At 36.1% G+C, this 22,614-nt stretch overlaps 1 protein-coding gene across 6 annotated transcripts in view; it reads left to right on the top strand.

The window, feature by feature from the left end:
- TPD52 (tumor protein D52) overlaps positions 1–22,614 on the top strand; it is a 61,002-nt gene that overhangs the window by 8,241 nt on the left and 30,147 nt on the right. The window contains exons 1-7 of one of the 6 annotated variants that reach the window (XM_087931446.1): positions 532–758; positions 4,791–4,900; positions 6,520–6,668; positions 7,788–7,889; positions 10,068–10,109; positions 10,607–10,655; positions 18,804–18,982. In XM_087931446.1, coding sequence (XP_087787572.1) covers positions 599–758; positions 4,791–4,900; positions 6,520–6,668; positions 7,788–7,889; positions 10,068–10,109; positions 10,607–10,655; positions 18,804–18,982 — 791 coding nt within the window. In that variant the 5' untranslated portion in view covers positions 532–598. Of the gene's footprint in view, positions 1–319; positions 759–4,790; positions 4,901–6,519; positions 6,669–7,787; positions 7,890–10,067; positions 10,110–10,606; positions 10,656–11,552; positions 12,944–15,794; positions 16,090–18,803; positions 18,983–22,614 lie in introns of those variants that run through there. The other 5 variants (XM_087931442.1, XM_087931444.1, XM_087931443.1 and 2 more) reach the window with 5 other exon arrangements.

Genomic DNA, 22,614 nt, shown 5'->3' with positions numbered 1-22,614 from the left:
ATATCTGTAGTTGGGATCCTGTCCTGCAACTAGATGTTTAATTTTTTTTAATCCCCCCACCCCTCGAAAGATAATATTTTTGCTATAACTTCTGACTGCCAACAAGTTAATAGCAGCAGATTATTAATAGATTTTAGTGATAAAATACTGTCCCTTTGGACAGCTTTCTGTCCAAAGAACTAGAATTACAAACTTGAGAGGAAACTACTCGGATTCCCAGTAACAAGGAAGAATACAGTTCTCTTTTGTATAACTGCTAAACATGGATTCCTACAATGCAAGAAATATATGTAATTATTTAATTTTTTTTGCAGGGATAATGGCTCTAAAACTCAGCTTGTGTTTTGGGGAGAAAAATCTATTCCATTAATCAAGCATGAAGTCTTATACAGATGGCTGATAGAATAGATTATGTCTAGTAATCCCTTTGTGTCCTAGAAGATTAAGGATATTCTGGTGCAACAACAGTCAGCTGACAGTTGAAAAAAAAAACCCTGAAAATTCTTGGTATAATCCAGCAAGGGATAAGGCCTTCCAGTGGTGCAAAGCGAATAAGAAAGATGGATGTGTCACTAGGTACAGGAAAGAAGGAGTGCTCATGCATTCTGAGATCTCTGTGAAGGACTGGCGAGATATGGATCTGTATGAAGATTACAAATCTCCTTTTGATTTTGACACTGGAGTTAATAAAAACTACCTTTATTTACTTCCCAGCATGACGTTCTCCCCTCCTGAATCTCCTGTACTGAGGAATTCTGGTAACTCTCTTGTGTTTTAATATATGTAATGTTCTAAAAATGAGTACTATTGTAATAGGAGATAACAGCTCAGCTTGCTTTTAGCATTTAATAAGTTTCTGATTCATCTGTTGGAAATGAAAACTATCATATTGTAAAAAGATTCTCAATATTTAGAAACAAGCCTTTTTTGTATCTTAGTGTGTACAGGGATATTATTATTGCTTAGTTAGAAACTATTGAAAGCCTAGTTTAGATCATGAATATATGAAATGGCATCTTATTTGATATTGCCATGCAACTCCTAAACCTGCCCTGAGTGTCTTAGGATTGGGGAACAGTTGGTTTCTGATTCATGAGAAATAGAAATGACTGTATACCCAAAATATAATTATTGAAATCTAGCATTCCAAATGTATTAGATTTGAATTCTCTTTTAGGGATTAAACAAAACTCATCTTAGATGATGGATTCAGCTGTTTAGGAAATTCATAACATACTATTTAGATATAAATAACAAGTTGCACCATTTTTAGATTTTTTGCTAATAAAAATGTTCAGGCATCATTTGTTATATTTTGTAATTTTTGCCTCTGTATTTGGTTAATGAGCAATAGTGCTTGTCTAAGTGATTTTGAGGTCTTTTGATTGATATATAATTTGATTTTCCTATGTGATTACAACAACTTCAGAGTGGCTGGCAGCCTAGAGGTATAATTTGGCTTCAGAGCAGGAAGTTGTAGATTTGATGACAGAACTCAACATTTGTTTCATCTCTCTTTTGCCCCTGAATCTTTACAATGATGCAAATTGTGCTTTGGATAGTTTCCAGTATTACTCAGTAGCAACATTTATAAATAGAATGAAATAAACATTAATTAGCATTAATTTCTAAATCGGGGAAACAAATTCTAATGTTGCCCAGTGGCAATGCTTAAATAGTATTAGACAATGTGGTCCATGGTGTAGAATGTTAATAAATGGTAATTCAGCAACCTCTGTAGCACTCCACATTTTATATACACCTGTTACCTGTAAGCATCTTAATTTCTAAATGGATTGAGTGAAACTTTTGTAAATTTTAAATATTAGAAAATGCTCGTTATGAATTTGTAGGAATTTGCAAATATTGCAATAATGTAAGTGGCCCAGAGTCGCCTGGCAATAAGAATAGCAGCAAACAAATTTAATAAATCAATAATTATAAAAAGCGTATTCCAAACAACTTGCAAGAAATTAGCATATCAGGTTTGAGAATATTTTGTTTCCTACTCTTCTTTATGGTAAAAGGAAAAGGGATTTATGATTGAAAAATTCTACCACAACTTTTTTCAGCTACATATAATAGTTTGCATATTATTCATAATAGTATTCCATTATTTTTCAGTTACTGAAAAAATAATGCATCTTTCCATTGCAACTTGAATTTTTCATGTTTGCACTAAATGAATGACTTCAGATTTAAGTTTTCTGTAATTAATATAACATATAAAGTATCTTAGAACACTGTCTTTCTATCCATAAGCAGGATAATTTTTCAAAACCAATACAACATGATATCACAGGAGAAAATTAAGTTTGGAAATGAGGTAAATCTAGCCAAGAACTAACCAAAGAGAAATATTTTGGTAAAAAAATAATTTCCTAATACATCCCTATTGAATTTTGACTTGGAATGTTGCAAAATTATATTCTAATCCACCTCTCTCTTTCTGATCACTTGACTTAACAGCAAGCACATGTGGCTCACCCTTTGTTTCCCAGTGTACACATTCAAAGCATATTACTTTACTAAGAATAAAATTGCTTCATGTGATCAATGCTGGTAAAGAGACTAGAAAGAATTCCAGAGGTCACTCAGTGTATGCTTTCAGTTTGCTGTAGCATGCTCAGAATATTTCTCATTTCTGTCTGCTACATAGTGAAAATTACTTTAAGATTTTATAGCACATGCAGATCTCTAACCTATAGCAAAGTGACCTGGTGTTTTTAATCCCTTGTATGTCACCTTTACTCATTTTGATTAGGTAGCCCTATAATGAAATAAACAGAGTGCTGTTTTTGTGGTATGATCTTTTCATAGCTCCTTTAGGCATGGAAGAACAGATTCTCTGGATCAGTCACCTGCTTAATCCGTAGCTAGAAAAACTTTAAATTGCTACTGTTGGAATGCTCTGAATGAATTACAGAGTCTCAGTGTTGTTTTGATGCTCTTCGTTCATATTTAAGTATTTTCTTCAATAGTTTCTGATTCCAGGGAATTCTTGGATGTCTTGGAAGCATATTTGGGGGCGCTGAGAAGAGAGTGGCTTGATAAAAAGAAAGAGACTGGAATTGTAGTTCACTTTCTGTAAAAGCATCTTTTCTCATACCCTGTAATTCTTGTTTGTTTGTTCATTTCATTCAGTCATTCAGTGTAATTATACTCTAGGCTTCAGTTTGGTCATAAACTCAATCCAATTGCAAATGGGTAGCATGCCATGCAGGTAACCTCTGACTCTTCAAATCACAGGGACTCTTATAAATTGCCATGCTATTAATTTCTTCAGGTCTGGAAATAAAATAATTTGGTGTGTCACTTCTTCATTGTTTGTCATATTGTCATTGCTCTAAAATGAGAGTAGTAGAAAAAATATTCAGTGGCAGAAGTAGATTATAGGGAGGAGGATGGGCATTCTCTTTGTAATTTCTTGTGTCTAGAGATAAGTGTGTGCTCATTGTTGACAGTTACTGCAATACGCTGTGTCATGAATCTCTCAAGTTCTGCTTCTTAAGTTCAGTGGATACTTTTAAGGCCAAAGGGGATAGTTTATTGAAAGTCTGAAATGAGAAATCTTGGGAGGACAGTGAGACTGGAGAGGGAAGCTACACAGTAGAACCAAAATCTAAATATCACAAGTTTTCTCTTAAATAAAGCAGGTCACTATTAGGAATGTTTTACTATTTTAGCTGATCACTATCAAATATGGCTAGCCTTTCTTCAGTCTTTATTAATTTTTTTTTTAAGCAGGACATCTTGGTTTTTCATCAAAAGTAATTTTCAAATTTTCCCCAACAGGAATTCATGCTTCTGCTGTTCCCCCCTCCTTCTATAAATAAATACATTTACTAGCAGTGGGTGGAGATTATATGCTGCAATGCATGTAGGACTTTGCCACCTCATTTGCAGCTCTGCAGCACCCCAAGATAGTTGCCAAATTTTGATGTAGTGACTATAAGATCAAAAATAACTAAATGGAAAATGGACTTTGGCATCCACTCAAAATATGGTCAACTTACTAGGGGCGAGAGGGGTAACAGCTTCTACAGCCTACTGGCAAATCAGGACATCATGAGTCATAGTTAGACCAATAGGAGAGTTGCTTATCCTTGACCTAAAAGAAAAGGATCATGCTCAGAGCTATTGCTGCTGTAATTGCTTTGCAATATAATAATCAGTAATATTCTTAGTTATAGAGTAACTGGTTCAGGTTAACTTGTAGGATTGGCACCTAGATATAGGGAGCCCTCAGCATCAACTTGTGGTCTAATGCTTTGTTTACAGATCATAATAAAAATTACAATGGGGCTAGGAAGTTCTGTCCAAGCATACTTTCAATTTTCACTTTAAATGAGAACAGGGCATTGACGTCATGTGGATCAGAAAGGGTAGCTAAGTAAAATTGCTTGGCATGGCTTACTGTTAGATTGGGCAGGGGGAGGAGCAACCATCAATAGTGTGCTTTAGTCCTCACATCTATTTATGATGAAATGTGCTACTTGAAACTAAGTTATCTTTCTGGGTTTTTATTAGAATTGATTCTTGACTTGGCACTTGAATTACAAAAAAACCCCACCCCTGTTTCTTTGCCCCTGACTTACTATTTTTATTATTTCCCTAAAATGAGCTTTAGTTAGTTGAACTTCACATTTGATACTAAGCTTTTTTCACATCTTGCAGTACTTCAGTCCTTTTTTCATACCTAGCCTGTCCCAATGGCTTCCATTCTACCTCACTGCAGAACACCTTTGTAGTGTGATGCCAGGTTGACAATTCTGATTTGCTTTTTAAAGGTCTGCTGAAAAATGAAGCCATTCCTGAAGGAGAAGATGCGGTTGCTGCAATTGATGTAGAAGCTCTCTCTGAAGAAGAACAAGAAGAGCTAAGAAGAGAGCTTGCTAAGGTAAATTTAATTTGTAATGGTAAAACTTTTTGTGCAATGTTTAACACTAATTAGGAACATTTACTTATACACCTGTATTTGGGAAAGATAAAGTGATTGGGTTAAACGGATTGTGCAAAGCCGTGTTGTATTTAAGAAATCATGGTAGTTTGGACGCACACTTTTGCTTTCTGACCTTCTGAAGGGCTGCAAGGATTATGCCTAGAGATGTCATCAGAATGGGAGGATCTAAAATTTAACCCCATTTAACTCTATTGGAGGTTCTGCTCTACAAGTACAATTGCCTGCATGTTGACTGTGACTGTTCATGGGAACTTCATATTATTATTTACATACACAATGTATGTATTGTCAGTGTGCCCTTTTTCTGATGTTGCTGTGAATAAAATAAGCTTGGTTTTCCAAGAAGGTCTGAATGGTATGATATATTCTTTAGGAAAGTCATACGTCAGCATGTGGCTTCCTCAACATTCACGGCATGCGCAGGAGCTAAAATGTTAAATATCTCTTTTATGTTTTGGGTGAGTTGGAATAAAATGGGAAACTTAAGGGTATCTATTTCAACTTTCATAATCAGAAATTTACAAATTAAACTGATTTCTCATTTGGTGGAGCAGCAAAGCAAATGAATGCCTTAAACCCCTGATTGGCTCAAGGCACCCATTTTCTTTTTAAAATAAACCAAGTCTTCTCCTAACTCTTCCCTATGAACTAAAAAAAGCCATCTGTCTAATGGTGACACCCCAAGCTATACAGACTGCTCTTCTGTAGAAAACATCATAGAGTAATTAAAGGTCATTTTGGGATCTCTGTCTAAATAGTTATGGGTTACATTAGGAACTCTTGCCTATTTGTGTCTACCCATCCTATCTGGGCCAGCAGGATGGGCATGATTTGGATCCCATTGGTTAAGAAATGCCCGTGGCTAGAACCTAGAAAATGTGCTTTTTCTGCCATTATGCATCTTATGGAAAATCCTCCTCCTGGAGATTAGGATGGCCCTAACCCTCCTAGCCCAGGGGTGGGATACGACAGGGTTAACCACCGGTTCAGTAATTTACGAGGTTCGGTGATTTATGATGTGCTTCCCTGCACGCTGTGCATGCGCCTGTGAGGTCCTAAAGACCTGTCTCGGGGCCTCGACCCCTGACTGTGAAAGGACTGACCTCCTTGCTGTGTTAAGAGTTGCTGATTATAATATTTTCCTCAGCTGCTATGCATTTTAATTTTTGTAACTGCTCTCTGCCCCCAGCCACTTCTTGACATAGAAGTTATACAAATTAATTAGATAAATATATGATGGTGGTGTAGATTCTTAATAAAGTCCAGATTTGATAAAGCACTTATGCAAGTTTATGATATGAAAAGGTTTTTTTTGCTTAAATTTATGAAACATAGTGTTTATATTGCCTGTGAACTAGAATAGAGAGGTTGAATACCAGATACTTATTGAATTGGCTTAGTGTATTTGATTCCGTTCTATTTAGTGTGTATGTTGAAATCTGTGTTAAAATATACACACAAATCTGAAAGAAATGCTAGTAATTATGTGAAATAGGGCATTTTCCCTATATGTAACATTCTTTTCATTGTTTCTCTTTATGGATTCTGTCCCGTAGGTAGAAGAAGAAATCCAGACTTTGTCACAAGTGTTAGCTGCCAAAGAGAAGCATCTAGCTGAAATAAAGAGGAAACTAGGCATCACTTCACTGCAGGAACTGAAACAAAATATTTCTAAAGGATGGCAAGATGTAACTTCCACAAATGCGTATGTTTATCTTGCTATTTGAGGGTGACGTGAAAGTACTTGAGTTTAATTAGTTGAGTTCTTTGGATATTGTCCAGAAAAATCTATAATTTGAAGTCTAAGGGGGCAGGGTTTTTTGTTTTTGTTTTAAAGTGATTAGTGGAGTGGGAAGTTGAATTATCTGCATGGCTATCTGATGATTGCTTTTTTCTAGTGTACAAACATGGTTGTTAAACAAGCCATTGTAGTCTAATTTAGACAAAATGTTGGACCATAGATCGTGTATTATAATTGTAAAACCAAGGTTCACACATTACAGGTACACAAACCAAACCAAACACACGATGATTTAGTAGGATGTGTGAATATAGTTGGTTGTGGGTTTTTCTTCCATTAGGAGAGCTTTCAAATGTTTAACATGTAGCAATAGCACTTAGACTTGATATACCGCTTTATAGTGCTTTACAGCCCTCTCTTAGCAGTTTACAGATTCAGCATATTGCCGCCAACAATTTGGGTCCTCATTTTACTCACTTTGGCAGGATGGAAGGCTGAGTCTGAGTCAGTCTTGAGCCTGGTGAGATTTGAACTGCCAAATTGTAGGCATCTGGCTGCAGAAGTAGCTTGCAATACTGCACTCTAACCACTGCGCCACAGAGGCTCCTGTGTATGTATGTGCTATCTATGTCATGGCAATTTTATTAGTTAAAGTTGAATGGCAGATGATTTCGAGGCAGGTAATATTTAGAATTCTAAACAAGTATATCAACCTTGTCCAATTTATACTACTACTACTGCTAGCTGAAGGCCAATCATTGTTTAAGATGAAAGCAATCTGACTTTTCTTGTACATAGTTGTCTTTTTAAAAATCAAATACAATAACAAACCCTGGCAACAGATCAGTAACCTTAATTTATCTTAACAGATGAAAGGAAAACATTTAGAATTCAATCTAAAGCTGATGTTCAGTGGAAATTCTAGTTTATTAAAAGGCTTTGTTATGCTTTTCATAGGGTACAGTACATCTTAATTTTAAACATCCAGAAAGGGAAATAGTTGAATATTTACATCCTGAACCTTTAAGGTTCAGGGGGTAGAAAAACCGTGATAACAGAAATTGACTGACTTTCCCAATCTAGGTATAAGAAGACATCAGAAACATTGTCTCAGGCTGGACAGAAAGCATCTGCTGCTTTCTCAACAGTGGGTTCTGCCATCACAAAAAAGCTGGAAGATGTGAAGTATGTTTTATTTCTACCCCCAGTTATTTATGTTGTAATGGAGCTTAATTGTACCAGATTTTTTTAAAGCCTAATGTGGTCTGTGCCGCAGAATCTCTAGAATTGTAGAAGAATACAAACCCTTTCTTTCTCAGCAGACTGTCACAGACAGGCAACAGAGCTCTAATGGTGACATCAATAGCTTCTCTATGCTTTTCCTGTGTTATTACTGATTAAGATTTTATTGATGTTGTAATATACTCAAAATAATTTTGGTTGCTATATAGATGTGAAGCATAATAAACAAAAACAATGATTGAAGGACAGTAAAAGGCCTTAGAGTTTTTGCTTTTATAATGGATATAATGTTGATTCAAGTAATTGTGATTGCTATAGATGTAATTTTTATTCTAACACAAAACACTGTTGGTTTTTATTAGAACTTTTCTTGTACATGATTGGTTGAGAATTTTGCAATTTATACTGAGTTAGATGGCTAGCAGAGACTTGACTAAAATATATTTGCATGAAATTCCCCATTTCTGCAAGCTTCTCTTAAAGCAGCGGTCGCCAACCGGTGGGCCTTGAGAAAATTTTGGTGGGCCGCAGAGAATTCTCAACCCCAGAGCACCTCCCCAAAGCAATTAATCCAAGCTGCACAGAAACACAAGGCTGCGCTGCCCACATAGCCCGCAGGAATGTTCCCCGCCCACTCACTCCTTACCTGGCAAACTTGCCTGCTAAAATTGCTATTTTTCCTTTTTCTGACCATCATGTGTTCTGCTATGCCAGGAGATTTAGATTAGCTAGGAAGCAGGAAATGGTTGGATTTCTTGCTTTCTCTAGCTAGTCTTTAGATCTTCTGCTCTGCTTCCCTAAGGACTGAAGATTTGCTTGCAAGCAAATTCAGTGCAGACTCATGGCAAGCAAATTTGAGAGACTGAGCTAGCTGAATCCATTCAGTGATATATCTATCTGCCTGCTTTGCCTGATTTTGGGCAAAAGTTGCTCTTTTTTTAGAAAAAATCAATATTTACATACATGGTGTGTTGTGAGTTAATTTGTGAGTTTGCTTGCAAGCAAATTTTATGTGACAGATTGAGCTAGCCAATGGCAGATAGATAGATTTCTGAATGAATCTGTGATTCTGTGAGCAACTCAATCTGCCTGCCTGCTTTGCCTGATTTTGGGTAAAAGTTGCTCTTTTTTATAAAAAATTAAATATTTATATAAATTTTTATAATATTTACATACAAGTCATGCCCAGCCAGTCATATGACCACCAAGCCACACCCACAAATCAGGCCACACCCACAGAACCAGTTAGTGGTCCCTGGTATCTATAATTATGAGTTTGGTGGTCCCTGAGTCCAAAAGGTTGGCGACCCCTGTCTTAAAGCACAAATTAACAAAAGGAAATAATCTGAAATTTGAATTAGGAGCAGTAGGCTGCCCAGGCTATAAAAATAGGTTTTCTTGGCATTAACATGTTATGAATGTTGTGAACTCCCCTGCATGAACTTTGAAAACTTCCAGTCATCCTCACTTAGAATTAAACTGTTAATATAGTTTTGAATTATTGTACAGTTGATGAGGATTTGTAGAAAAATGCTTCTGTACCAGGATGCGAGATTTTTTATGTGTCCAGGAAAACTGATATTATATAGACTACAGCTCTGAATTCCATTCCCTAGCATTAGACTATAGATTTGCAGGTTGAAGGTAGGACAGTTATTAATAAAACTAAATATAACAACGTATTTAGATAAAGCAAAATTTATATGTCAAATTAAAGCTGGAATCATCTGGTTGATATACCAGCACAAATCAAATAAATCACTATTTTATTTTAATGCTGAAATAATCTGTTCTGACACTATTTTCTTGAAATCTTCAGATATGTACATATTTACAATACTTTGAAAAAGTATTTATATAGTATATTCTATACTTTTATATAGAATCATATTCTTATTTCATAATGTTGCTTATTCCACAGAGAGTACGCATTTATTCTTTCAAATGAAATGTCTAAAATGTTTGGAAAAAGTATGAGCCATTATATAAAGGCCCCTGAAATTCCTGTATTCTTTTACAAATTCTACCATTACAGATCTGTCAAAAAATATCTGTTCTCTTCAGGGACATGCTAATCAGTCTTTATAACCAGATTTTCCTTTCTTTTAATGCTGCCATTAGTATACGCTGTCTACAGCATTCAATTAGTATGCCTGCTATGAGGTAAAGTATGTATTTTGCTAGAGTGCCCAGACTTGCTATAATGTGAATAGGAATGGCTCTCAGTTTGGTTGCTACAATTATACCAGGATATTAAATACATAAAAAATATCAGATTTATATATAAGCTGTTTGTCCACTCACCTGTATTTAAAGTAAGAGATACGTTGAAAATGTAACCAATAATTTGTTTAGTGGGGGAAATCCTATTTATAAAGGTACAGCTTTGAACTTAATTCAGAAAAAAAATTCATGTAACTATAGAATTCAGTAAACAAATCTAGAATGAGGGTGATAACCCTTTTAAAAATTAGTACAATCCTCATTGCTAACCAGAATGTGATGAAGAAGAAGGGTGCTTACTAAATTTAAAGTATCAGAGGTTATATCTTAAATGCTATGCAATATTATTTATTTATTTTTTTTAGACTCCCCCATTTCGCCTGAGATTGTATATATATTTCTAATTTGAAAATCTTTTTTTCCCTTTTTTTAATTAGAAATTCTCCAACATTCAAGTCATTTGAAGAAAAAGTGGAAAACTTAAAGGTAAATTTTAACAATAAAATGTGTTGCTAAAGGAGAAGACGTTGGTTACTATGGAATTGATTAACCAAAAATACTGATAGTTTAACACTTACATTTCTCCCAACTATGGAATAAATTTTACATTTAGCACTATTGCCAACTGCAAGATGGAATAGACAAGAACTTTTCTTCTTAAAAGTAGAACAAAGTGATTACCAGCATGAATACCTTTGGAAATATTGTACTGCAGTGGAATAGTACTTTTATTCCATTTTGGGACATTTTAGCTTTATTAGTACATAATATGATGTCAGGATTCTGAAAAGTATGAATCCACACAGTAGTACTAAATACTTTTACCCATGAAACCAACTAAAGCCATGTTAGGAATTCTAGTGGTGTACTTGTAGCAGATCTGAAGTACTGGAAATTTTTTTAGAATTGTTTTTGGGCAGGAGATTCTGAATTGGCACTCTTAGCAAGCCAAGATGAGAGTCAGGTGTAATAGTTTCATTCAAAGAATTGTGCAAATAAAAATAGTGTTCTAACAAAAAATGGGGCGTAAATATATTCCAATGGAAAAACTGCCCTCTTCAGTATTAGAGGTCTTTTTAAAAATCCTCCAGTATTTTGCCACAAATTACTGTTGTTGAATTGCCATATTTCCCAGAAAAATGCTAAAAGGGTACTTTGGATGGGTGTGTGCATGTGTGTTCTATAGTTGTATGGAAATCTCCTTAAGTTGTTTTGCTGCCTTAAATTGGTAAATGACTGCTAAATATATAAGTGTATCCTCTACATACTGGCTGAGGAATTCTGATGTTGCAGTTGCTAAAGACAAAAAATACTGGTCTAAAATACAAATTATTTACAGTATCCACAGATTATCCTCATAAAAATTTTAAATTACCCTTTTAGTCTAAAGTTGGGGGAAATAAGCCTGCTGGAGCTGACTTTGGAGATGTCTTGAATTCTGCTGCCAACGCCAGTGCCACAGAAGCTACTCCAAAGCAGACGGAAGAGGAGACTCAATGATTGCTCCACCTTTGCACTGTCCACTGCCAGATGCTGAAAGCAAATGCTGAAGTGCATCACCTCTGCTGTTGACCCCTGCAGTATGTTCTTCTGTTTAGCACTTAGCTTTCCAAATATTTAATAGTTTCTTGAGGTTCAGAGTATTTTTGAAATTGGAAAATACACTTGCCTTTGTTAATCTGCAGGACAGGAATTGTTATGTATTTTGAGGATTAGGTTTAATTCCAGTCTAGGTAATCACTAAATTACTGCATTACAAAAAATTAAAAACCGAGCTGGAACATTATGCACATGTGACATTTACATTATGAACCATCACTCATGTCTGCTTTCACAGACAAACCTTGAAAGTCTTTAGCCATTAAGTGGATACTCCTAATTGATACTCTTTCACTATATTCTTTGGCCAAATAAATTGGCTTGGGTTTTGCAATGGCTACTGTACCACTTTTTTTTTTGCAGTTTTCAAAGCTGAAGAAGGTAGCTTCCGAGCATGTCATCTGTGATTTATTGGTGTTTTCGAAAAAATATTTCTTTTGACAAATCCCAGCCTGAGACACATTTTTCCTTGGAGGTTACAGGTGAACTTAATTCAGTTTTTGCCTTGTCTATAGAAAGCTGCACAGGTAAAATGAGCTTATAGGCATGAAGCAGATGATAAATGTAAAAGCCTAATAAAGCACAGTAGTGCTTTCAAATCATTCCATGCTATTGAAAGTGTTACATGTTTATTCTTTTCTTGAATTTAAATCATGGGACAAATATATTCATCTTCTCAATGATAATTGGTTGAAGCTGTGGGCAGTTTGTACACTTATGTATGTGGATTCTAGGAGTTTGCATCTAAGAAAAGGCCTTCAGTGAAACAGGAGCCTATCTAAATTGAAAACCCATGTTGAAGCTTGAGAATATATTTAAATATTGTAATCATAGGTCAATTTCATGTATAAAATGTTAATTAAATTTGTTGCTCTAAAAAGATTTGATTTTGCAGAAGCAAAATATACTCCAACTTTATTTGTTTATTTTCTGGCACCTTATAAAATAAGTTTTGCATACGTTTTTGCTACTTTTAATCACCAAGCTTAAACTGAACTAGAACACATCCTTAAGATACACGTAACTTGAGCTTTGTCTTTATAGCTGCACCAAAAAGGTTACACATCATATAAATCAACTTACGCTGTATTTGACAGCTTTCTGTAGCATTTCAGATTTAATCTGAATACTTGGTTACATATACAATAAAATGCATTGTATTGTCAAATACAAAAGGCTTCCTGAATGTTTTCAAACATGGTTTTATATTCCATACAATTCATTGTATGCATATTTACTTTGAATTCAGTTGCGTATTAGTTACCTTTAAAATATTAATCCAGATGTTTCACTTTTTATTTTTACTTCTAAATTTTTCATTGGTTCCCAAATGGGTCATTTTTAGAAAACAAAGAACACTTTTGTTCATAGAAAAGTAATTAGATATTAGGGCATTCTCATTAATCCATTTTGTGTATACTTAATTCTCTGCATAATATATACAATCAAAGGCTTTTCTGTAAACAGTAATCCAAAGGGAAACTTTATTTTTAAAATATATTACTGGGTCTCCATTATTCATTCAGTGTTAATTGTAATTCTTAACACACTGTGTATTGTTCCCAGGATCTGCTTCTTGTCATGATGTAAACTTGTTTTAGAGAGTTAAGTTGGCAGTTTTCTGATTTTTCCATATATCAGCTCAAACCTTTTTTTTCTGGCACATGCAACTTTTAGTTTTTCTCTTGCTTCATTATGCCTCCTAGCCCTATTCCAATGCTCTTTCACCAGCTCTATTGGGACTAAGTTCTTCTGGGTATAGGTCTTTTTAACAAAGAGATCTTAACTGTTCCAATTTGTTTCATATAGTGTGATTTTGTTTTTGTTTACAACAACCTTGTTCAGTTGAATTTTTCCCTATTTTTATAATCTGGCTGTACTGAATTATTGCTGTGCTTTTGACTCAATATGCTCTTCCCCACACATACAAATTCTGCACTGCAACTGTCATTAGAACTTTTGTAAAACAAATATTAACTTCCAACTGGTATGTTAGAGCTTAAATAGTACCCTAAAGAATTTGGAAATGGAAATGTATTTTGATGCAGCTTGATACTGAGACACCATAATGTTGTGGCTCCGATTCCTGAGCCTGCGTTATTAGAGGAAGAGGACTAGGAAGATCAGGAGGAGGAATTGGGAATGCCTTCCTCCCCAGGACCTTCCTCTTTGGCAATGCCTTCCTCCCTGATAATACCTCAGGTTTCAGCAGATAACCGAGAGGAACAGCCTGAGATTAATCAGGAGGAGGAGGGCATATCAGAGCAGCCTCTGACAGGGAATCAAGTAGACAAATGTTGGCTTGATCTTAGGCAGCGTCGTAGGAAGAAGTGTGAGCTGCAACGTAGGAGGCGTGGGTGAATCAGAGAGTGAGCTGAGTCATCGGGACACACCCCACGGGATAAAAGTGGGTGTGTTTTCTCTGGAAACCTTGTACGGGACAAAGTTTTACTTTTCTTTCAGGCTTCGGTGTGATTGTTTCTTGTGGTCTGCGTTGGAAGCTTTAGTGATAAATTCTTGTTATCATTTCAGACTTGGCAGGCAGCGTGTGTTAGAATGCCAAAGACATTATCTGTATAAAGGAATTAACTCTGTAAAGACCGAGTCTTCTTGCCTGCTTGTATTTGTTTGAGTTTGGACTCTTCATCTTTCTTGGAAAGGAGAAAGGTGAGACATAACACCATAATACAGGATATGAGAATGAATGAAAATAAAGTTGCTTTAGGAAATCCGTATTCCCCACAGGTGTACAAGCCTTCAGTTATATTCAATAATTAATATAGACAGATAACATCAAACACTTGATATTCCAAGAATGGATTTACAGATAAGTATTACATTTTGTCTTTTTGCCAATTTATTGATGGCTTGAATGGCTTTAGGTGGCATATTAAAGGTACTAAATCCAGGATCTCCCCTTTGAAAAACTTATTTATCTTCCAGGTACTTCAGGCACTACAGTAATATTAACTAGTGTGCTACTTATAATCTGCTTAACCATGTTTAATTAAGATTTACACCACCCAATCAATTGAATTGCCCAACACAATACAAGCTGGTTTGTGGTTCAGTTTGTCACGAATAAAACAACTATTTTAGATTTTAGAAAATCAATTCTTGCTATAATTAACTTCCAAGTAAAAACCACAAGGCGGCAGTAGTGGAACAAAAATAAAGACTGAGCTTCTGAAATAACAACATATACCTTTTTAAACTTTGATAACTTAGACACAATTGATTTGGTTATTCTGAATTATTAAGCAACAGGATGTTCATACATGTGCAGTTACCTTTGGCTTTAAGTTTTACAGTATAATTATCAACCATAGCTTAATTCTGGATATTTCTGAGAAAACTTCATGAATGTTAAAAAGTTGAGTGGAAGACTGACATTTACTGATATTTGAGAAATGGAGAAACCGATGGAGCCAGAAGGCACAGAATTTGGGAGGGGAAAATCTGAAAGTCACTTATAATGCCCTAAGTGGTCCAGTGATGATAAAATAAATACTATTGATTTATTAGGACACTTACTGTTGCAGTGTGAAACTTTCAACATCACGAATAGCTTAGAGATAAGGCATAGGGCTAGAAAGCTGGAAAGTGAGTTAATGTCCTCCCTTAACCATGAAAACCGGCTGGATGACTTATGGCCAGTCACATTATCTCAGCCCAACCCGCCTCCGGATTTGCTATGGGGAAAATAGGAAGGTTTGCTGGATATTTCACAGCCTTGGAGTTATTAGTAAAAAATAATAAAAGTATACAAACAAAACAAGATTTGAGAATTCTCTATCCCAGCTGGGATTCCCACTCTCCCTCCTAATTCCTGGCTTTTCTGAGCACCTACTGTGTCGCCCTAGATAAAGACAAGCTGAAGTCCCAAATGTGTATCACGTAATCACACTCGGCGAGAGCATACCAACTTCATGAAGAAAGTGGCCCATCTTCAAAAACTCCGCATCTCAGCGGAACGAAGGAAACGGGTTCTGTTCAACCCGAGAATTTCCCCCTATGACATTTGGTGAACTTCCGCTCTACGCCAGACAGCCTAAGAAGCCCCTCCTGCTCAGAATCTCTGATTGTGTTGAGACGGGTTGGAGAGTTACCGCTTCCGGTGTGGGCGGAGCTTGGGTAGCCGCGCTCGGCTTCAGTCATGGTAGTCGCCGGTCTCTTAACTGCTGCTGTTGGGCGAGCCCTACATCGGGGAGCTGCTTCGGTAGGAAGACGCGTCTCCTGCCCCAATCCTGGGGTGACGCTTAGCTGTCGCCGGGAGGCTTCTTCAAAAGAAGGGGAAGTTGGGGGCGATAGCGGAAGCAAGGTACAGCTCCGTGCATCCTTTCTTATTCTTCCCCCGGCTTTCTTTTCGGGTGTCCACTTTGTTCCGGAACTGAAGAAGGGCCGCCTTAACGGGTCCTTTAACGCTCTTGAGCCTCTCCGCCTAAATGCTTTGTCCGCGGACGGCCTGAGGCTGACCCTGAATGAATTCGGTACCTGGAGGCTGTACGGAGAAACGTTTTCCGTCTTGCCTAGGCGCGAAGACAGTTTTACAATCTCTCTAATGCTGGGCATTCTTTGCAACACTTTCCCCCGGCTTTAACTATTGTGATCTTTGTTATCATAAGAACAGCCTCCTCTCATATTTTATATAAATTGCCCTTGTTTTTTTTCCCCTTAGGACCCATCTTCTCTGAGCAGGGGGTGGACTAGAAGACCTCCAAGGTCCCTTCCAGTTCCTACCTATTCTAATTCTTGTTCTTATTCCTCTCTCTAGCACACTGTCCATCTATCCTTGAACTGAGAAAACAAAACTCTTTTCCTGATTGTCAACGACAGTGGCCTTGACAAGGCGTATGGCATATTTATTAATCCAGATGTTTCACTCTAGATTTGTTACTTCTAAGTCTTTCTTTTGGTTTCCAAATGAGTCATTTTAAAGGTTCATAGAAAAGTAATTAGATATTATGACATACTCATTAGTCCAATATGTGTATATAATTTTTTGGCATAATCTATACAATCAAAGGCTTTTCGGTAAGCAATAACTCAAAAGGAAACTTTGCTTTTAAAATATAGTGCTTGCTCTCCATTATTCATTCAATGTTAACTATCTGGTTTTAGCCTTTCCAAAATTTGTCTGTTCATTTGATTTATTTGTATCCACATATGGCACTATTCTTTTTAGTAAACAAAATCATATTCTGAAGAATTTGTGCAATACAGTAATTTGTGTGTTCCTTTTGCTTTTTCTCTTGTTAGTTTAAGAACACCTTAAGTACACCTGCCTTCTAATTTCTAGGCTCAGAGAGGTTGGTTCCACATGTGTTGACAGAGCTATTCCACAAAGATTCTCAGTCTACCTTCTGAAATTGCAACAATTTGATAGAAAATGACCTGTTATTTATTATATCATAGCTGAGCATATAATTAGTGCATTTTTAGTGTTATTGCCATTTGGGTCTCATGCCCTAGATTACGGGCATAAAACTCGCTGCATCACATTGCTATCATGTGACATTTTGTGATGTTTTTCCCATTTGCGGAGCTGGAGTGAGTGTGGCCTGTGCATGACACATCTGGCCAACTGGCTGCCAATTTGACACCCCTGGCCCTAGATAGCATATTGTATAATTTAAAATTGTCTGTGCTGCTCAGCCTAGTTTATTCCTAAAATATACAGGCACATTGTTTTTTAACATATTATGATCTACTGCATTATTTCATGCATCTGAGGCTGAATGTTGGCAGTTGGAATAAGAGCCTTGTAGCCTGATCATCTCTGGCAGTCCTACAGCATTCAGTGAAGTGAATACTTTTGGCAAACCAGATTACAGATTTAGGTTTCACGTTTACATTAGTTTGTCTGATTCTTTAAGAACTGAAGTTTAGGTTCCAAGACAAGCATTTGAGGATATTGATTTTTACTTGAAAGTAAATTCCACTATACACAGCAGGGCATTCTAAATTTAGAAGGGAATATTTGTAGTTCAGGGTTGAACGATGGGGCTCCTTCGTGCTTTCTAAGCTTGACTGTTTGCAGACATTTCATTACCAAAGTCTGATTATATTATCAAATTTGGTAATGAAATGTCTGCAAAAAACAACCAAGTTCAGAGGGTACCAAGGCCCCCCACTATTCTAAATTTATTTTTTGAAGTAGAAACTATTCTTACAATTATTTCAAACAATGATTAAAATGCACATCATATAACTGTTAATGCTATAAAAGAAAGGTGATATGAAGCTTTGTGTGGAGAGATTTTGAAAAAGCCCTGTTGTTTCATTGTAGGACTAAGCAGTTCTTCACTAGAAATGTTTAAAATGCGGAAATGATATAAGTACTTTTTTTTTAAGCAGCCTTATATTTTTCTAAGCTTGCATGCCCACTCTGTAAAATGCCCTTGCCCCCAGATGTATGTGCTCATACAATAGGTACAAAATTAGTATGATATTACATTGTCTAGCCTTTAAGGGAGGGGTGTCAAACTCAGTTTACGTGACATCATCACGTGACATATTGCAACTTTTCCCCTTCACTAAGCCCGGCATGAGTGTGGCCAGCACATGACGCATCTGGCCCATGGGCCGCAAAGTTGACAGCCCTGTTTTAAAGTATTCTGTAGCTGTATTTTACACTGACTGCTGTTTTTTAACTATTACGAAATGGATCTTGAGCACATAAGGGAAAGATACATTATAAAGGTAATAAATGATTACAATCAAGTGTGCATCCTCCTGAGATCAGATAGGCTACAGTAGTTCACAATCCTTAATCCTGAGATAGGAAGAACAGTCTTAGCCACTTCAACTCTGCAGATCTCTTTATCTAGGAATAAAGAAGTATAAGACCACTCACATCTCCATCAAGATCAATGGTCTATGAATGAATGAATGTTTCAGATTATTCATATGATTCCTGCTGTTTCTTGATACCTTTAATTTCTCTATAAAATAAAACGTCTCTGTAAAAATTACAGTGAATGGTAATAAATCAGATCTGATCATTTCCTCAATTAAAACGACTGCTTTCTCTAGGTACCTTCCAAGAATGTGGAATCCTTTGCGTCAATGTTGAGGTCCTGTCCTTTAATTCAGATGGGACCTGCCAAAGACAAAATTGTCACAGGAAACATTTTTTATATTTTAGAAGATGATCTGTACATTGATTTTGGTGGCAAATTTCATTGTGTTTGCAAGCGACCAGCAGATGGCAAGTAAGTATAGTCATGCTATAGATATTTAGTATGTACAAATCTAAATAGCATGCCTGATAGTGAACTATTTGTATGGTTATTGTTGAATAATATCTCTTCTTCAAACTTCCTAAATGTTTCATTTTTAAAAAAATACTGACTGAGCATTTTAGTGAGCATAAGAGATCATGCATGCGCAAGGCTTTAATGGCAAAAAGGATCTTTTACATCTTTCTGCCTCTTAAATACGGCAAAATTTATACAGAATATCATTTTCCTGATGAATTGTCATCCAGAAGAACAGAACATTAAATTGATATTCAAGATTAGTTTTTGCATTTTGCCTAACACAGGCCAAAATTTTGCTTTTTAAAGGAAGAGAAAGGTATGAGGCAGGCCTCCAGAAAGAGGCTCAGAAAATAGAAAATAATTTCTGGGAAGATCAAGCATGAGAGAAGAAAAAATATTTTTGCAGAGGAAGGGGAGAAAGGGACTCCAGGGCTATGTTTAAGGAAGCAGAAGGAAAGAGCAGAAACTGAGGAGGAAGAGTCCATAAATAAGAGCCATTTAAGTTTGAACCTAGCTAGAGGACTGTGGTTTGTCTCCCAAGTGAAAATATTGCCAAAAATTGATGGTATTACTCTTCTCCTTTGAGATAGACCAGTTAGGAAACAGATTTTATTCACCGGAACACTTATTGAGCTAGCCTATAAGTAACACAGTCTTTAAAGCCTCAGGATTTCCCTCCTTACAATTCTGGTGCTTTGTTCTTAATCTTGGCAACTTGAAGATGTATGAACATCCTGGGGCTTAAGATCCACACTTCTTCAAGTTGCCAAGGTTGAGAAACACTGCCCCAACAGAGCCAGTTCGAGAGTTTTCCCCTAATGTTTTAAATGCTGTAATGCTTAAATGCCTTTCCCAGGCTTATATATTTTGTAACTGTTGCTGCATAGTTTCCCCAAGGTTATTTCTTTGGAGCTCCACAATTGCTCCCTCCTAAATCATTCTGCTCTTAATCCTACTGTGAATTGCAGTTATTATAATAGCCTTAGCTGTACTGATAGCTGTGTGGAGAAGATGCAAAGATAAGAGCTCCTCATGTTATTAATACATTTTGGGACAGTTTCTTCTAGTTGAATTGGAATAAGTAGGCCTTTTTTCACAATACCCAATGTGGGTACAAACTTTTACCTCTTCGTAGCTACTATGCAGACAGTACAAATCCAAAGAAAAAATAAATGGGAAAACATATAGGTTATGAGTTCTTAAATTCTTTCCAACACCTTTACCAACAGTGGCCATAAGAAGTATCTACATTTTCTTTTCTGTACTATACTAACATGTCTATTATTTGTGTTTCTTTTTCTCATGATGTTCTTTGTGGTTTGTTGGTATGCATGCACTAAGAAGCACATATGCTCTGTGCAATGGGACCAGGAGGGTGTGGAATAGAGCTATTAACAGCTTTTTGAACAACTGCCCAAATGCTGCTCCACATAATTGCCCTGGGGGAATATTTTTTTTAAGACGCTTTTGTCTGGAGTTCAGATCTAGATTTCGTCCATTTTCAAACTTGAACTTTCTTTTGCTGATTGTTCCAGCTTTACCTAATTTGGTCCTGTTCTGTTCAGAACATTTTCTGAGAGAGATCTGCTGTTGACTAGAAGGACGGGCCAAGTTCTGAGGTCCTTTACACAATTTCTTCCAGTGTTCTGTTCCTATGTAAATAATAAAACTAATGAAAAGGAAGAGAAAAGGGGGAAAATAAATTCCACTTTTGTGAATTATACTAGATTAAAGTTTTTGAAGGGCATTAGACCTATACCTACATGGACTAACCTAAATGGCACCAGCAATTTGATCTGGACATAATAACTTGTTTCAAAAGCCATCTCTCTTGGAATGTCATCTTGATAGGTTTTCCCTGAAATCATAACTTGGCTTTAATTTTTTTCCAGTAAAATTGCTGAAGGTCCACTACACTATATCCAAATTTGTAGTATAAGTTTTTCAGGATTCCTGAATCTCCTGTTATTTCTTCGTGGTGTATATTCATTTAAAAATAGTTATAATTATCAATAGTGGCCATCTTTAAATGGTCATATTTTAGCTCTGTAAATTTTGTGTGTGTGTGTGTGTGTGTGTGTGTGTGCACTATGTGTTTTATTTACCACACCAATCATATGTCTGAGTGATGTATAATCATATAAAAACAATAAAATCAACAAAGGAAATCAATTCAGCCTAGAACAAAAATGTAAAAACGTTTATCCACAAGCATTATACAGGGATCACTAGAGAGAAGGTTGCTGCTTCTTCGAGTCTTGCGAACTTCACAAGAGGGAATCTCTACTGATAATTAAAAGTTAACTTTGGCAAGGCAATGCTTCATGTAGCCCGGTATTTGCACCTTTCCCCTTTTTAACAAAGAGAGAAAGCATGGCATTGACTTTGACTTTTGTTAGTGATTTTTAGTTGTGTCAGAGCTGCTGCCACTTAAACCTCTAAGTAGAAACTCCTTGGCTCCATTTGTTGAGAAGGGTATAGTTTTATTAGAAGGCAAGTGTATTGCAGTAGTGCAGTACACTTTTCTAATATATACCTTTCTCAACAAGGAACATTTCTGCTTAGAGATTTAAGTGGTGGCACAGTGACTTTATTTTTGTTGACTGATTAAAAATGGTTTGTTTTATTTGTTCTTAGTCATAGTCCACTAAAGTCTCAGATCTCTGGTAAGATTGTTCTCCTTATTTTCACGGATGAAGAAATGGAAGGAAGAAATAGCAACTATTTATGTTTAAAGAAGGTTAGATTCAAGAAGGTGGCTTTTAAAAAGCTGCTTTTACAGGGTTATTCACAGTAACTCTTTGCCCAAACAATGCATGTGGTGCCTCTATGTCTACTGTCAAACACTAGAGTGCATTTTTTACTGACTAGCTATGTGATTGCAGACTGAATCTATGCATTTTTCAGCAAATAGCTCCCAGGATTATTTATAGTAATGTACACTTAGGAAATTATAACTTTTTATTTCTTGTGGACTTCATCTTATTTGTTTAAATGCCTTACAGTGCACTTTTTGTTTGCCACCCACTGCGTTGTTCTGCAGTAGTTATTTTCAGCCTCAAATTGAGGTGCTGCAGTTCAGTATTTCACAAAGATGGTGTTACTGAAATGGGTGAAACCATAAATCTGTAAATATTTTTGGACTATTTTTTTAATAGTTGTAGTCAGCTAGCAGAATTCACACCTGGAGACAAAATGCAAGTCATTACAAATCACCTTCCCCAGAATAGACATTATGATTAATAAATAATTCAGTTTTCCTTAAATAGTAGAATTACATAGGACGGGGTTGCATACAGGGGTAGCCAATACATTAAAAAGGCTAAAGACTTTAGCACCATTTTATTGCACCAGATGTAGATTTAAAAAATCTATGATGCAGATGTAATTTTTATTTATGAGTATGTTTCTAGTAAGAAATTGCACAACTATGAAATTCTACTCAACTTTTAACCAATCATTATAAATGCTACATTAACATAAAAAGTAAATTCTAATTCGATGCTGCAAACTCTTGAGACTAAAAAATAATTCGTGTTATCAAGGTATATAGTCAATTGAAACTTAAAAACAAAACAAAAATG

Source organism: Pseudonaja textilis, chromosome 3, assembly GCF_049901715.1.
Source record: "Pseudonaja textilis isolate UNSWEBS1 chromosome 3, rPseTex1.2, whole genome shotgun sequence".
NCBI lineage: Eukaryota > Metazoa > Chordata > Lepidosauria > Squamata > Elapidae > Pseudonaja > Pseudonaja textilis.
This window is presented reverse-complemented; position numbering and strand designations above follow the sequence as displayed.